The following is a 16,853-nucleotide window of genomic DNA, read 5'->3' as shown; positions in this document are numbered from 1 at the left end:
TTCTCGGGATAAGTTCAAATGTCCAAAAGTGACAGAAGAAAACAAAACTTAAGTAGTTCAGTACAGATCTGAGGAGCAGAGTCTTGTTTTTTTGAAATTGTATACGTGGGAACAATGCCTGGGTGGGTCATTCTAGAACTTTGAGCTTTTCTCAAAACATACCCCTATTAATAAAACCTAACTTTAAATCAGCCCATTTCTACTGTATTAAGTCCAAATTAAAACACACACACACACACACACACACACGGGCGCCTGGGTGGCTCAGTGGGTTAAGCCTCTGCCTTCAGCTCGGGTCAGGATCCCAGGTTCTATCCCTATATCGGGCTCTCTGCTCAGCAGGGAGCCTGCTTCCTATTCTCTCTCTCTGCCTGCCTCTCTGCCTACTTGTGATCTCTGTCTGTCAAATAAATAAATAAAATCTTAAAAAAAAAGAAATAAAAGAAATTAAAAGAAACACACACAAACACACAACTTTCACAGCAAGCCATGGGGCAAGGGCCAAATGATTCCCAGGTGGGTCCTTCAGCATTCTGATCCCATCCTAATTCTGGGGCCTCGGGCTCCAGTGTTGGGGCTCTCTTCCCTCAACATTCATAATCATCAATTTAATACTTGGACTTGGTTTGCCACTCCTGTTAGGAAAGTTTCAGACACTAGCTGCTGGTCCTGAAGCTTAGATCAAAGGGGGAAAAAAAAAGAGTATTTTCTTTTTAAACAGGGTAGACTGCTTCATCTTCACTGACACTACCTCTTAAACATTTCAAAACATGTTAGCGCTGTCACGTGGACCAAGTCCAATCAAGCAGCACAATGGATTTTGGCAATCAGCTTCTTCAAACTTCAGAATGAGTTTCTGAAAAATCAGAGACTATGAACTAAATGCATAAAGCCAGAAATAATGGTCAGAAACCTACCGGAGCCATCAACCAGCTACTGCTAGACAGAGCCATACGGGTTTGAGTACATGACAGATACAAGGACCGTGGGTCTCCTTTTCAGATCTGGAAAGCAATTTACTACCACGCACCTTCCTTGATTTATGATGGGGTTGTGTCCCCATAAGCCCATTATAAATTAAAAATATTTTAAGTTGAAAAGACATTGGATACGCCCAACCTAGCAAATACCATAGCTTACCCTAACCTACCTTAAATGTATGCAGAACATTCACATTAGCCTACAGGTGGATAAAACCTAACGCAAAGTCTGCTTTATAGGAAGTGTTGAACAGCTCATGTAGTTTGCCGAATTCTGTCCTTAAAGTGACAAACGGATGGCTGTCAGCGTGTGAGCTGTTGACCCTGGTCACTGCGGGGCTGACTGGAGCTGCCGCTCGCTGCCTCCACCCAGTATCACGGGAGAGGACTGTACCATGTTACCACTAGCCCGGGGAAAAGAGCCAAATTAAAATTTCAAGTATAGTTTCCAGTGAACGTGCATTGCTTTCACACCATCTCAAAAAAAAAAAAAAAAAGTACGACAAACCATTGTAAATCGAGGATCATCTGTACTTCATTAATGACTTAAGGAATCCCACTGTGGAAGCAATGGTAGAAACTACTAAGATCACCCCTGCCCCCTTTTAACTCATGTCTGGCACATTCTATGCCCTCAATAAATACTCCTTGGATTTAGAAATGAGGACGCGGGAGCCTGGAACTGGTAAGTGACACGATCGCCTCGACACAGAGCTGGAACGAGAAGACAGACCTCCTGGCTTCCGGCCAGGACTGAACAGGGCATCCTCACATCTGAACTCCCTAGAGAAAAGGGTAGGGGTTCTTCACCTGGGATAGAATTCAAAATCCTCTTTTATTCCTCGTCAACAGAGCCCAGATCTACTGAATCGAGACTGTCTTCAGAGGAGGCACTAGGACAGCTTCCCCACTGGAGAATGCCTGCACTGTCCAGAATACCACCCAGGCTCTCTTCTAGAATAACACCTTGACCTCTCCATTTTGCAAGAGGGAGGGGCTTGCTTAACCATCCCCGAGCAATCTCCAGGCTCCCTCGTGCTCTGATGACAGAGCTGCCCCCACAGAAGGCAAGCAGAGCGACCAATGAGGAAATGACCAAGGATCTAGACCACCAAACTGACGTTGGCTCCAAGTTTCACACCGAGACCAAGTCTAAGGGGCCGGTTCCCTGGTCCTTTTCCTCCCCGGCTCGCAGCATTGGACATGAGGTGATTGCACACACCAGAGCTGGCTCTTCCAAAAACAGAACTCACACAAGCAGGTGGAGTCAGGTGGTTGAGGCAGGACCCCAGGCGGAGAAGGCCTGAGTTTGAATCCTGCCTCTGCTTCTTACTAAAGGTGTAAGTTACTTTACTTCTCTGTTCAGTTTCCCATTTTATAAATAGAGTACCCACTACATATGCTTAACCTAAGTATTAAAAGGACACTGAAAACAGTGTTTGACAGTATTAAGTGCAATCAGAATGGAAGATACCATATCTTAGAACCAAAAACGTCTCTCTAAAATGAGCAAATTTTCTTGAACACACTGAATCTTACATGGGTCTTCAACGCCTTTTATAAAAATATCTCATTCTACGTTTTTAATAATTTACCCCTTAAAACTGTTTTTTTTTTTTTTTTAACGTTACTCTAACAGAATGACATTTGTTCGCCTACTCTCACAATTTTATTCAGGAGCATTCTGTTCGAAGCAAATACAGGACAGTCAAATTAAGTGGTATTTATATTTTTCTCAGAAACAAATCTCCAAGGCACTAATAGCAGTGTTCAAAGGGGTAATAGCAAAGAGCTGTGAACACTTCTGGAGTTAAAAAAAAAAAAAAGTGGTGCTTTGGAGGTGCTCCAAGAGTCAATTTAAAATACAGAAGGGGTCCCCTGTAGCAGAGAGGGAGAGATGCCGCCTGCCTAAGAGGACTCTATCGTCGGCTGATTCAGGAGCAGGTCCCTAGGACTCCCCGCAGAGATGAAGGGGAGCCCTTCAGACCCCTTAAAGGACGCGGAGCTTTCCACCAGCTCTGTCAGTGAAAAAACTAACCTCTTATTACTGAAATCACCCCCCACCTCCTCTTTCCTATATTTTGCAAGATTGTTAACATTCCAGATGTTCCAAAAGATTATATGTCCCATACACTGGCAGGTCATCTTTCCAAAACTCCCAAATCTGGCTGCCCCACAGAATCACCAGAGGAGCTTTTCAAAAACCCCGATGCCCAGGGCTCATCCCAGGCCAATGAAATCAGAATGTCTGGGGTGCGGAGCCAGATATCGTTTTGTTTTGTTAAAATCCCAAGAGATTCTTACATCCAACAAAGTTTGGGAACCACTGGTTTATGCATTAATGTTCCCCTAACAAACTCGCTCAGCACCAAACCCCGACTCCCTATGCCAATGACATCAACAGCAAGTACAGACCTGACTCTTGGAACCCGGGTTGCTTGATTTTGAAATTGTGTAATTAAACCTTCTGAGGCATGTTTCTCATGTCAAGTGGGTTTATGGCCGGTAGTCACGAAGCCAGACTCGCTCATGTTCAGTCTGGACATTTGGCACCCATGAACCATGGACAGCAATCCTTTTTTTAAAAAAAAAAAAAAAATTAAAATGCTGGTTGGCCCAAAGTCAGACTCTTCAAAGAGCTAAAAGGAACATCTCAAAGAGAAAATCTCGGGATGTTGAGTAGGAAAGTTTGGTGTGAGCCTTATTTTTGACAAACCGTAGGGACCTGACCAGGATGGGTACCGCCCTATGAAGTTCGGCTGCAGGACCCAGCTGTCCCGCCGCTGCTGGTCCCACCGTTGGGTCCAGCTGCACCTTAAAGCCAGGATCCGCAACCAAAGGGCTGCAGGTGGGGGCAAATCTCACAAGTTCCCGGGAAGCGACGATTTAGCGAAACCCCACAAGCCCGAGGGGCGTGGACGCCTAGGAGGGAGCTCTGGGCTGGCCAGGAGCATGGGTTTCCCCCTCCGCTACCTGCACAAGGACCGAGAGCAGGGCAAGCGTCGGGGGTCTGCGCCCAAGGGGCGGGCCCGACCGCACCCCCTTTTTTGCTTAGGAGGAAACTACGCCTTTCCTTCCCCGCGGCCCCAGGTAGAGGCAGACACGAGACCTTCGGGCCCCTCAGCTCAGGGCTGCAGCACCACACCTGGGAAAAGGGCTTGCAGGGTCCTGCGACGCACCCAGGCCTTGCCCCGGGCTGGCCACGGCTCAAGTCCGAGACCCGGGTCCAGGGAGGACGCGCGGCGGGGTCGGCTCGGAAGCCGCCCGTCCCAGGAGGCCCGAGGAGTGAGCGAGACGGATTCCGGGGGGTCGTTCCCCAGCTTCCCCAAGCGCCTGGGGCGCGCGCCCCGGGCCGGGCCTGGCCCCGCGGGAGGACAGGCGCGGGGCGCACGTGCGGGAACCAGAGCAGCCGCCGCTGCGGGAACCAGAGCCGCCCCGCGCCAAGTTCTTGCCTCCGTAGGCGGACCCGGCGCAGGAGGCCAGGAAAGTGAGGACGGAAAGTTGCGAGCGCTCCGGGGCGCCGAGCTCCGGCCGGTGGTTCCCACACCCCGTCCGCAGCCCCGCTGCCCCGCGCACGGAGCCTCCGGTCTTGGGCCGCCTCAACGATCGCCCAGCCCAGAAACGAAACGTCCAGTTCCTCCCACGGTCCCGGCCAGAGGCGCAGCTGATCCTCAAGGAAACAGGAAAGGAGGGGCGGGCGGCGCGGGACGCCGAGCCGGTGCCGCGAGCGCGAGCTGGGCCGGCTGCGGGTCGGGGCGCGTTGGGAGGCGGCGCGGGGCCGGCGGGACTCGCCCTTACCTTTCTTCTCCTCCAGCGCCGGACTCGCCGGGAAGTGCGCGGCCAGCAGGACCAGGAGCGCGGCTCCCGCCGTCCCGGAGGGTCGCATCGTTGCCCCCAAGCGCCGGCTCGGGGTCTCCGCAATCAGGCGGGACCGAGTCGGGCGGCCGTGCGCGGGGACGGCCGCGGCAGCGAGACGGGACTCGGGTGGACGCGGAGATCGCCTGTCGTCCGGTCTGGGAGGCGGCAGCCGCCGGGGCTCGCTCGGGACCAGCTCGGGACTCGCGCCGGGCTCGGGCCGCCCTGACCGCGGGCGTGCACACCGTGCCGGGGGCGGAGGCTGCTACGGCCGCGCCGCGCCGGGGGCTGCCCAGACGTCTAGCTCGCGGGGGCGGGGGCCGGGAAGGCTGGGCTGGAAGGAGGAGGGACCAGGCGGCGGAGGAGGGATCGGGAGGAGCCGAGGAGCGGCGTGCGAGGAGAAGGAAGAGTCCGCGGCGAGGACCGCAGGCGGCCACCGGCTGGAGAGGCGGCGGACGGCGGTGGCCTCTGTCGGTCCAAGCGCACCGGGGAGGCCCGGGGTGGAGAGAAGAGGCGACGTCCGGGAACGGAGCCGGCGCCCTTAGGAGCTCATTTCCGAGGGGGACGTTCCCTGCGCTGTCCCTCCGGACCCAGTCCTCGTAGACAGGCACAGTTACTCAGTGACCCAACCTCCGTTGAGTCAGATTTGCACCAGGGCCCCCCATTTTCACCTTCCGTCCCTCCAACTTTAGGAGAAGACTTTCATCATCTCCGGGCAAACTGGCCGCGCCTTAGGCCCAAGGCCGGATAAGAGCAGGGCTGGGAAACCATTGCTTTACTCTGGCCCCCAACTCCTCCACTGCACCCCAGGATCCTAATGGGGGTTTGAAGCTGGTCTGGCAGCCCAGTGTTCCTCCCCGTGCACGCCTGGCAGGAGTGCCAAGCGTCGGAGTTGGAGCTCTTAAGTCTCAAGCACCCTAGAAATTGACCGAAATAAGGGAACCCATCTTTGGCTCAGGAAGGGGCTTTGGAAAATACCAGTTGAATGAATGCGTGAGTACCCAGAGTGCACAGCATTTCATATGCCGGGAACCAGCCAAGAGTACCTAAAACGCTAGCACGTGTGGTCAATTACTTCACCAAAGACACACTTCGAATAAAGGCTTAACACGAACATCTGGGGAGATACTTTGAAGAAGCTAGGTGCCCAGCTGCCCTGAGACGACCAGGTAACTCAAGCAGGAGAAAGGCTATTCAAAAAAGGGGGACCTATTCTCACGGTTCCTTCCCAGACAGGACGGATAGCCTCTGGCCCTGTCCTACAACCAGGTTCCCTCCTCTCCTCCCAAGATTCACTAGGGACATTCAGGCCTGGTTCAGCTCTGATCTCCCCACTGTTTGAGGTAGAAATCACCCACCTAGAGTAAGTGGAGTTACAGCCCAGAACTTTCCTGCTGCTGGAGGAAGGGTGCAGAACACAGGGCTCCTCAATATCCACAGAACCTGCATTTTTTCTTCTGAATGTAGAGTTCTGCTTGTTTGTTCCTTTGTCTTCAGAACAACCGCTGAGCCTTCTGGACTCATTTAGGCCCTGGGTGAAGAAGGCCATGAAGATTCTGCAGGCCGCGTGTTGGTTTCCTCCCCACGTTCCAAACAGGACTTAGAGCCATTTGCAAAAAAACACGACCACGGAAGTAACCCAAGTTGGAGAAGAGCAAACCAGAACCAGAAACATCACAGTGGAACAGAGGATCGATCTGAAAGTGAGTCTTACAGAAGATCTACACACAACAACGTCCTGGGCATTTACTTAACAAGATCACAGATTTGGCTCTGACACTTCTGTCAAGGAAATCCGAGGGATGGCACAAATCATAGGGTCCACATGTTAAAACACCAGTCGATTAAGGATACAACTAATTTATTATTTTTTAATTTTTTTGAAGATTTTTTTTATTGTTACTTGACAGAGAGAGACATAGCGAGAGAGGGAACACAAGCAGGGGGAGTGACAGAGGGAGAAAAAGGCTTTCCGATGTGGGGTTTGATCCCAGGACCCTGGAGATCATGACCTGAGCTGAAGGCAGACGCTTAAGGCTCCCCAGAGCTACAGCTAATTGTTAAGGCTGTATAGCAATCTCTTCCACGGGCCCCTCCAAAGAAGTGTGTAGACTTCAGAGTTCTCACTGGCCACTGCTTTGTCATAGTATTAACCTTTATAGTGATATTTTGTCCCAGCAACCTTTGATCTGCTCTGATGGCATCTCAGGAAGCCAAGCTTTAGGAAAACAATTACTCAAGGAGGCCGGGGACACTTCAGGCACACCATCCGGCCCTGGGTTGATCCCAAGGAATGGACACGAATGGATGGCCTTAACATCCTACTGGGATACCTATGTCAAGTCTGAGTTTCTCCTGTGAGTTTGTGATGGAAGGGGTGACATCCCAGATGATTCGGTACTCTTCGGCAGGTACGTGGAGTCTAGTGATGTATGTGTTACTTGTCAGGTGAAAAACCATATGGCCAATCTGGCAAGTTTGGCATCCTCTTAAGAGAACAGAGCTGTGCCCAGACTGGGGCCCTGCGTAAAGGGTTCTCAGGCACCCAATGTCTGCAGAGACAGCTGCCACGGCATGTGCCACGCCACATCCCACGCAAAGGCGACCGCCATAGGAATAAGCAGGGTCAGCGTCGACTCCATGCTAAGGACTGATCGGAAATTAGCTCATCTGACTCCCCATGAGCTAGGTTACACTTCGCTTGCCTTTTATATCAAGATGACACTGCAAAATGACACTGGCTTGGAAAGGTTAAATAAATAACTTTGCCAATGTCCCAAAGTAGACTTTGCGAGCCCTGAAGCCAGCCTCGAGCCCAAATCCGGACCATGTTCTCCCTCACTCTGATGCTACAACTTTTTGAATAGAGACATCAGGATTCCAAATTCTATCTCAGAATGTGTCTTGGAAAGTTTTCAGAGAAGCTACAACCCACATTTCTGCTTGGCTGGAAACATTGCTGGATAAGGCATCCATGCACATCGTATTAGCGGGGACGTACTGAGACGGTAGTGTTTCCCATACTAAATTTCATATGACCTATCAATTTTTGTAACAGCCTGTTCTTTCCCTTTGCGAGCTACAAATCGGAAACCGTTTTGCTCTTCTGATGAGCAGTTTTCCTCTTTTTGAACTTTCTATTTTAAGTAAGAGTTTAATCTTTTCTAGAAGAACATGGTGGTGAGTCCCCTGCAACCACACATTCTGTGGGAAGGGAGGAGAAGCGGGTTATTTGACAGGGTAAAGAAAAGAGGGCATCAAATGTTTTAAGTTCCTTCTTAGGCGAGAGGCATTTGACCACCTGTTTTCCCTGGCCTTTGAGGGCAAAGCAAAGAGCGGTGAGGGAAGAAACACCAGATTGGCAGATTTCAACATTTTTTTAAAAATAATCTTTAGGAAACTACCAGAGCTATCTAAAAGTGGAATGAGCTGCCTCTGAGTGGAAATGTTTCTCATCCTTAGAAAGGTTGGTATGCAGGAGAAATACTAAGCGAGGTCGTGAATGAAGGGCAGAGGTAGGTCCCTCCCAGCCCAAAATTCCGAAGGAACACGCATTTCTAAAACGGGCTCCCTTTTCGATGGCTGTGCATTCAACAGTTCTTCTGAAGATATATTTTAAGAAGACGCAAAAATGCAGTAACAAAGGGGGTTGCCTCTGGGGACCAGAATTAGCTGGGGTAGGAGTTGGAAGGAGGCTTATTTTTCAATGGTCCTTTTATACCTTGCAATTTTGTACTGTGAAGAGGCATCACCTAATCACCTATTTCTGTAAGGGAAGGGTCAGCGGCATCAGGAGGCCCCCTGCTGAGATGGGGGGGTGGGCAGGGCTGGTAAGGACCTTTCTTCAGCTATTTATTCTCTCCCTTTGAGTCAAGTTATTTGCATTTGACTGAATCCAGGCCTATCTCTGGCGAGTAGGGAAGAAGCTGCCTCTTCAGAGATAATACGCTGACACAAAACTGACGAGGCATTGTTTTGTCATTAGTATTCTTATTAGCATTATCTGTCATTAGTATTCTTCGTTATCTCTAGGGGTTGAGGGTTACGTCATGCTTAAAAAGCAGGATCGCATTTCAGAATGCTGGTTTCTGGCGTCGTTGAGACGTTTGTTAGTTACTTTGCCAGGGATCTCGTAGGAAGTTTCTGGCCCCTACACAATGCTTTGCCCAGGTTAAAGGTTTAAAACTGAGATTAAGGGCGCCTGGGTGGCTCAGTGGGTTAAGCCGCTGCCTTCGGCTCAGGTCATGATCTCAGGGTCCTGGGATCGAGTCCCACATCGGGCTCTCTGCTCAGCAAGAAGCCTGCTTCCCTCTCTCTCTCTGCCTTCCTCTCAGTCTACTTGTGATCTCTCTCTGTCAAATAAATAAATAAAATCTTTAAAAAAAAAAAAAAAAACTGAGATTAAATAATTTTGTCCAAGGTATGACTATTTGTGTCAGGGATGGTTATGACCAGAAACATTAGCCTCCGGATTGCAACTGGTGGCCTGAAGACTTGTGTGGCCCATTCAGTATTTCTTTTAATTGAATTAATGGCAACATTTAGAAATTAGGACATTTCACATTTCAAATAGGATTTGGGGCATCTGGGCGTCTCAGTCGTTAAGCGTCTGCCTTCAGCCCAGGTCATGATCCCACAATCCTGGGATTGAGCCCCGCCTTGGGCTCCCCGCTTCTCCCTCTCCCTCTCCCACTCCCCCTGCTTGTGTTCCCTCTCCACTGTCTCTCTCTCTGTCAAATAAATAAATAAAATCTTTAAAAAAATAAAATATGGACTTTGTGTTTCTTTTGAAACCTGGGACGTGCTGGTCCACTGCATTTGCGTTGAAGCCACATGGCAGTATGCTGGGTGACAACTGCCCCTTCAGAAAGGATATCGTGTCTCCGACTCAACACCGACACCACCGAGCGTGATTCAGCAGTTCATGGACCCTGTGTGGCCAGTGCAGGCTTTCAGGTTTGCCGCCGCCCCCTTCCCGCTCAAACAACACTCATGTCAACCCTGCGGTGGGTCTGATTCTCATCTCTGGTTTTCCTTCCCTTCTCCTTCCAGCTCGCTCTCACTCACCTTACCTGCGGGCATATGCATTTGCTGGTAAATTTTGGTCCAGAGGTCAGAATACACTGTATGTCACAACAGACCTCACCTTAAATTAGCATATTTCAAATTCTAGCACATTTCGATTTTTTTCAAAAACGTACATGTTTATCAACGCTCACACTTATACCATCATCATGGTTGACATTCTACGGGCATGTATTTTAATTGATATGTATATATACACACATATATACATATATATCCATTTTAATTTATATATTGTTATATATAATTGATATATATATTACCTATATAACAATTATAAATTATTGTTTATACAGAGTCCTGTTGTAGGATAGAGAAAGAAGACCTGCTTCTCAATGGTTGGTGTATGTACAATAACCATGTACCATGATCTGACCATGAACTGGCAGTGGTCGAAATTCGGGGGTAGGAGGTGGGGGTTTAGGAGAGTGCCTGGGCTAAATATTACTGCTTATCTTGCAAATCAGCAAGTTTTGGCCAGCTTATCTGTTTCTTTTTTTTTTTTTTTTAAAGATTTTATTTATTCATTTGACAGACAGAGATCACAAGTAGGCAGAGAGGCAGGCAGAGAGAGAGAGGAGGAAGCAGGCTCCCTGCTGAGCAGAGAGCCTGACGTGGGGCTCGATCCCAGGACCCTGGGAACATGACCCGAGCCGAAGGCAGTGGCTTTAACCCACTGAGCCACCCAGGCGCCCCAGCTTATCTGTTTCTAATTATAATAAATGGTAGAATAGGTGCATTATTAGGAAGCACCTAGAGACATTTTGAGGTATTTTAGCTATTCATAACTTAATTATTTTAATTAATATAATTATGTCTCTTCTTGCATGATAAAGGTCACATGGCAAAGTCCTATGGTCAAGCTTCTATTCTTCTAAATGGGAAGTCAGGAGACTTCACAAATTAAGAGAATTGGGTCACTTAATTCTTTACGAAGACTATAGATGCAGCGAATAAAAGATTTATCTGCACTAAACAAGGGAAAATCACTTTTAAGGACGTCTCCAAAAGTTAGATTCAAAGTGGCATTTTAATTTTTTTAAGATTTTCTGTTTTTAAGCAATCTCTACATCTCTACATTAAGTTTGAACTTAATCCTGAGATCAACAGTCACAGGTTCTGTGGACCGAGTCAGCTAGGTGCCCCTCAGAGTGGCATTTTTAGATGGTGGTGGGGTTTGCAGGTTAAAAATGATCAACAGGGCTCGAGAAATTGAAGTTAATTGCTTTTCTGTTTCTGAATGGAAAATGAGGCTTTATTACAGTTGTTAATTTTGTAGATCTGAGCCAGAAGAAAACCTGAGCTTCTGCTTAGACTGGGGAGGGACATCAGAGATAGGGCCCTGCCGTTTTTCAGATGGCAGGGTGAGCACCTGGTTCCGATGAATTGCTTCAGGGAAGGGAAGGATTAATACATAACATTTCTGTAATAAAATAAAACACAAAGGAGTTCTCCGGGCTGTTAGCGCTTGTGCTAAAACTCGCAGCTGGAGTAAGTGGCATTTACTCCACATTCACTGAGTGTGCAGTGGCAGGCAGACAGAGGTCAGTCACCAGTTCCTTCTCTCCTAGAAATTACGGTCAGCCTGCAAAAGGTCACCTAGACTAACCAGATGTGTGTGTGTAAGAATAAGAGCCTTTCTACCTTAATCATCGATTTCACTGATTTCTAAACATCACCCAAAATAGGATGTTTGACTATTCTTTTACAAAAATAAATTCTCAGTGTCTGCATTTGGGGAGAACACTGTGACATTGGAGATTTGAGAGTTATTCTGACAGTGACATTTACTTTTGTTATCTGGTAAGATGATTTGCAAGTGCCTACTGCCTTTCCTTCTGAGTAATCTCACTGGAGAACCATACCTTGTAGCCCAGCAGGGGAATGTAGAGTGTGTCCCTCAGGATCCGGCTACCCCAAGCCCCAAGGGAAGATGGGACTTTCTGGTCCCCTGGCAGTCAGCTGTATGCCACGTTAATGGAGGGAAATGTGTCACTTCTGGATAGAAGCTCTCAGAAGCTGGGTAGGCTTCCCTGAGACACCTTTTCCCTCCTTCTTGTTGGCTGGTCATGCTCCAGAGAGCGGCTTCCTCCTCAGCCTGGGCCTGGAACGGAACCGATGACAGGTAGCAGACCCTTCTGCCGGACACGTAAGTGACATCTACATAACAGCCGTGAAGAAAAATGGAGAAAGTCATCCCTTTGTCAGGCTATCAGGATTTTCAGATTTTTGTTTTTAAAGATTTTATTTCTTTCTGGGAGAGAAAGAGTGAGTGCAGGAGTGGAGGGGGAGGGCAGAGGGAGAAGCAGTCTCCCTGCTGAGCAGAGAGGCCAATGCCCAACTCCATCCCAGGACCCTGAGACCGTGGAAGGCAGACGCTTAACCGACTGGGCCAACCAGGTGCCCCTCAGTTGGCTTCTTACTCCCTTATACCCTAACACGCTTTAACTAAAACAAGAAGTGTTCACCCCCTAATTAAATATTTACATATTTTATGCATACTTTATGTTAAATTGTTTTCTGTTTGATATATAAGCATTCATATATATGTTTGTAACATATATAGGTGGTACCTAAATGGGGTGACTCTCGATCGGATGTGGGGTTCCCAGATGTGGGGCGATGATCAGAGGGAAGCCCGTGGCTCGGGAGGCGAACAAGGAGATGGAGGATGGAAGCGTCTTGGATATGCAGCAAGGGAGCTGCACACAGGATGGCCGAGGAGAGACTGTCTGCCATGTGTTCGTGGGTGGGGCTGTTTTTTAAAGCGGGAGGATGAGGAGGTATGGTGACAGACAGAATTCTCCTTTTTTGGGTAACTGTGCCCAGTTGTTAAGCAGCCCATTGGTCAGCTAGGGCCTATGGATATTTTGAGGTGGGTCCCATTGCTCAAGCTTGTTTGCTTAAAAACAATATATATATCAATATGTACACATGTTAATATTCTGTATATTTACATATATACACTACACACACACACACACACACACACACACACACACATTTACCGTGGAGGGAGACATGAAGTAACCATATAATTTAAAAATTGCCATTCACTAGAGGCCCCTGGGTGGCTCAGTCGTTGAGTGTCCGCCTTGGCCTCGGGTCATGATCCCAGGATCCCGGGATCGAGCCCCACATTCGGGCTCCCTGCTCAGTGGGGAGTCTGCTTCTCCCTCTCCCACTCCTCCTTGTATCCCCCCCACCCCGTCAAATAAATAAATAACTCTTAAAAAAATAAAAATTGTCATTAACTAAATACGAGCTCAAGCATGCTTTATTTCTTCAACCTTGCCAACCAAAAAAAAGCCATGGTTTTTTTCCTCTGTAAATTGTCATAAATGTTGGCCCCACGGGTCTGTTACGGCTTGAAATCATGTAAGCACCTAGCACATAGCCCTTGACAAAAACTGCCACGTCCTTGTGTGTTTGGAGCCACGGGGAGCATACGTAACATTCTTTCATTTCCCCGAGTTTTCCATACATGCAGACAGAGCAGTAGACCAAGACCGTTCACGGGCTCCGCTCTGAGCCCCCGGCACACAGCGCACCCCCTTACGCTTACTTATCCCTTAGTTGGTCTTCATGGTCCCGCAAACAATCGAGACGTAGAATTCGTCATTTTTTTTAAATTTAAGAAAAGGAGACCCCCTTCCCCATGGCATGACTTAGCAGCAGCAATTTTTCTGTGAGATTTCTAATTATGAACTTGGAGGACCAGCCTTGTTCCTGGCCTTCAAAGGAACGGCTATTTGTTGTAGCAGCTGCAGGGAAAAAAGGGCAATGAATGTCCCACTGCCGGCTGGCACCCACGCTCGGACGGCCGGGCTCACAGGGACCACGCGCTGTACTCCATCAACTGGCACTTTCTCCGAGCCCGGCTGGAGGCCTTGCCCAGCACAATAGCTCCCCGATGGCCTTTTTTCAAAGGTTGCTTTCAATCCTACTTCCCTTCCTGTGGGGCGGGGGTGGGGAGAAGTCTCGGGTTCCAGACTGATCTTGCGATCTTAGAGCAGCTGTGAAGGTGAAAGTTAGCTGTATTCAAGCGGTGGGGTTTGGAGGCCAAGTGCAGAGCGCGGCAGGAGGAGGCTGGTAGCGCTCCGAGGGCCTCTGCACAGACTAGAGGCACTTGCCCTTGGGAAACTTGGCCAGGATTTCTGTGGGATTTTGACATTGGAGAGCTTCACCTGAGATGCGTGGGAAGCTGGCCCAGCATCTGAGCCACACCTTGGGATATGTATGTATGGTGTTTGTAATTCCTTCCTTTTATTATGTTTGCCCCCCCCCCCCCCCCGCCTTTCTTTCTTTCTTTTTTTTTTCCTCCTGGGGAGCTTTTTTTGTCCGTTTGTAGATCTTTCACTTTTAAATGAGGGCTTGGAAGCAGGAAGAGCCAGGGAGAATTGAGGGGCGCTCCCTGCTCTCCAAAGGATGGAGAAGGGGAATATTAGTTCCCTCCCCGCCTCCTTTTCTGAGACGTGGGATGTTTCTCAAGTTTCTCTTTGAAATTGTGAGTTAGATTTCCGGCAATGTCTTTTGCCCAGCACCTGCAGAAGAGGGAGGTCCCAGATATCTCCAGGGAAGCTGGCTGGGGTAGTTTCTTTTTCAGCTGGGCATTGAGTGGGCCATGGGGACCCCTGGGGCCTCAGGGAACCAAAGAAGCAGTGGGTTGAGCTCCTAGCTCCACCACAGGGGTCCTGGCCGGCCACCAGAGAGGGCATGCCCCAAGATGCGGGGCTCCCCAGCCACGCACAGAGATGCCTCTCCTCCCCAGCGTGTTATTTTGCTTTAGGATCACCCTACACAGAGCCAGGGTTCTCCTGGTCAGCCTCCTTTGGTGTACAGCCAAGTCTCTCCTCCAGCACCCATTCCCCTCGCCCTAGTCCATGGCCAAATCTGGTGGAAACAACCTCCCCACCCTGCTGAAACTGGGAAGCAGAGATGTTCTCATCTGCTCCCTGTCACCCGGTCCCTGTGGTTCCCCTACTGCCAGCCCTTGGGTAGGTCAGCCAGCTGTGTTTTTCCTGGCGTACAACACCTTTACCTATCCCTGGAAGATCTAATGACCCCAAGTTCTCCATAACAGATTAAGATAAATTCCGTGGCTTTGGGCAGTTTCATGGACCAGTCTGGTCCATGATGTGTTTTCCCATGATGTGTTTAAGCTCAGGCTTCTCTCTATGGGCACAGGAGACGGGAAGAGACTACCTTTGGAAAATGCCTTTGGAAAAAACCCTTTCCTAGTTCCAGGATTCTGGTTAGAATGTAACCTGACCCCAAGGCAGAGGACTTAGGCCTCTGCTATGAACAGACAAACCAGGACCAGCTCCAGGATGCCGTGCCCTCTCCAAGGCCTGTTTTCAAATTTTTTTTTTTTTTTAAGATTTTATTTGTTTGACACAGAGAGCGGAGAAGGGAGAGCAAACACAAGCAGGGGGAGGGGCAGGCTGAGCAGGGAGCCCTACGCAGGTGGGACTGGATCCCAGGATTTGGGGGTCATGACCTGAGCCAAAGGCAGATGCTTCACCGACCGAGCCCCCCCAAGTGTCCTCCGAGGTGCTTTAACCACAGAAACCACCAGTTCTTTTTCTCCAGCAGCAGCCGGGATGCTCTTCTGGTGACCACCCCCGAGACAGTTCATTGATTTGTCACCTTTATACGAGTGGGAAACCCAGCTATGGAGACTTAGGGAGACTGTTGCCTTCTTTTGCATATCTTGTTTGGGAATAAGGAGAAAAGTGAGTAAAGATGTCCTTCAGTGAGTTCCTGTTACACGTGCAGTCAGCTCCTTAGACATCATCACCATACACACGCACTTGGTCGAGAGACCTCTGTGTGCTGAGCCCTGCTTACGGTTCCGTCCCCAGATTGTTCAAACAGCTCCCAGTACATACTCCAGTGGGTGGCAGACTGCCAGTACTCACATATGTTACAGGATTAAGTGCTACGGAGAACAACAAAGGAAGGAAAGAGCATGAAGGGCAATGAATTTAAGTGAAATGGTGTGGAGGGCCTCACTGAGAAGAGATCATTTTTTTTTCTTTCTTTCTTTTTTCTTTTTTTAAAGATTTCATTTATTTCTTTTACAGAGAGAGAGCACAGGCAGGGGGAACAGGAGAGGAAGAAGCAACCCCCCGCCCTGCACTGAGCAGGGAGCCGGATGCAGGGCTCCCTCCCAGGACTCTGGGATCATAACCTGAGCTGAAGGCAGACGCTTCACCGACTGAGCCATCCAGGCGCCCCAGAAGGGAGCATTTGAATGCATGGAGGAGAGTCAGTGACTCAGGCATGAGGAGGACTTGTTTTGGCAGGGGGCAGCAAGAAAGCCAGTATGGCTGGAATGGAGTGGGAAGTGGGACAGGAGCGGGAGCTGAGGTCAGAGGAGCAAGGCGACCGCCAGGCCTTGGGAGGACGTTGTAGTCCTTTCAGCTTTTACTAAAAAGTAAAGGGAGAAAAAATTGGAAGGCTTTGAACAGAGAAGTGACATGCATGGTTGACCTGGGTCGTAACTGGATCCCTTCTGGGGCAAGGGCTGTGTCCAGCATGGAATGAAGGTAGGGAAAAAACTGCTGTAATAACCCAGGTGAGACGTGGGCCTGGCTGGGTGCTGTGGAGGTAATGACACGTAGCCAGGTTCTGGTTGTAGTTCGAGTGTAAGAGCGGGCACAAATTACGGATCAGTTGAATCTGGGTCATGAGAGAAACACAAGACCAACGCTTACCTCAAGGCCCTGGTCGGCGAGTAGGAGGAGATGGTAGTCTTTTCTGATATGGAAAACAGAAGAGGAAGAGAGGTTTGGAAGGGGGAAATCTAAGAATCCGGTTTTGAACTTGGCCTACGTGAGATCTTTTAGATTTTCAAATGGAGATACTAGGTAAGGAGTGGGATTGAGGAGTTTGGGCTTTAGGACAGAGGTCCAGGCGAGAGATAATAAT

At 49.2% G+C, this 16,853-nt stretch overlaps 1 protein-coding gene across 1 annotated transcript in view; it reads right to left on the bottom strand.

The window, feature by feature from the left end:
• The window catches only part of EGFR (epidermal growth factor receptor), a 201,269-nt gene extending 196,119 nt beyond the window's left edge, over positions 1-5,150 (bottom strand). The window contains exon 1 of the mRNA XM_047694188.1: positions 4,779-5,150. Within this exon, the coding sequence (XP_047550144.1) occupies positions 4,779-4,866 (88 nt within the window). The 5' untranslated portion in view covers positions 4,867-5,150. The remainder of the gene's footprint in view (positions 1-4,778) is intronic.
• Between the last annotated feature and the right edge of the window lie 11,703 nt (positions 5,151-16,853).

This window comes from Lutra lutra, chromosome 11, assembly GCF_902655055.1.
Source record: "Lutra lutra chromosome 11, mLutLut1.2, whole genome shotgun sequence".
Lineage (NCBI taxonomy): Eukaryota > Metazoa > Chordata > Mammalia > Carnivora > Mustelidae > Lutra > Lutra lutra.
Note: the sequence above shows the minus strand (reverse complement) of the source record. Positions and strands in the feature narration are given on the sequence as shown.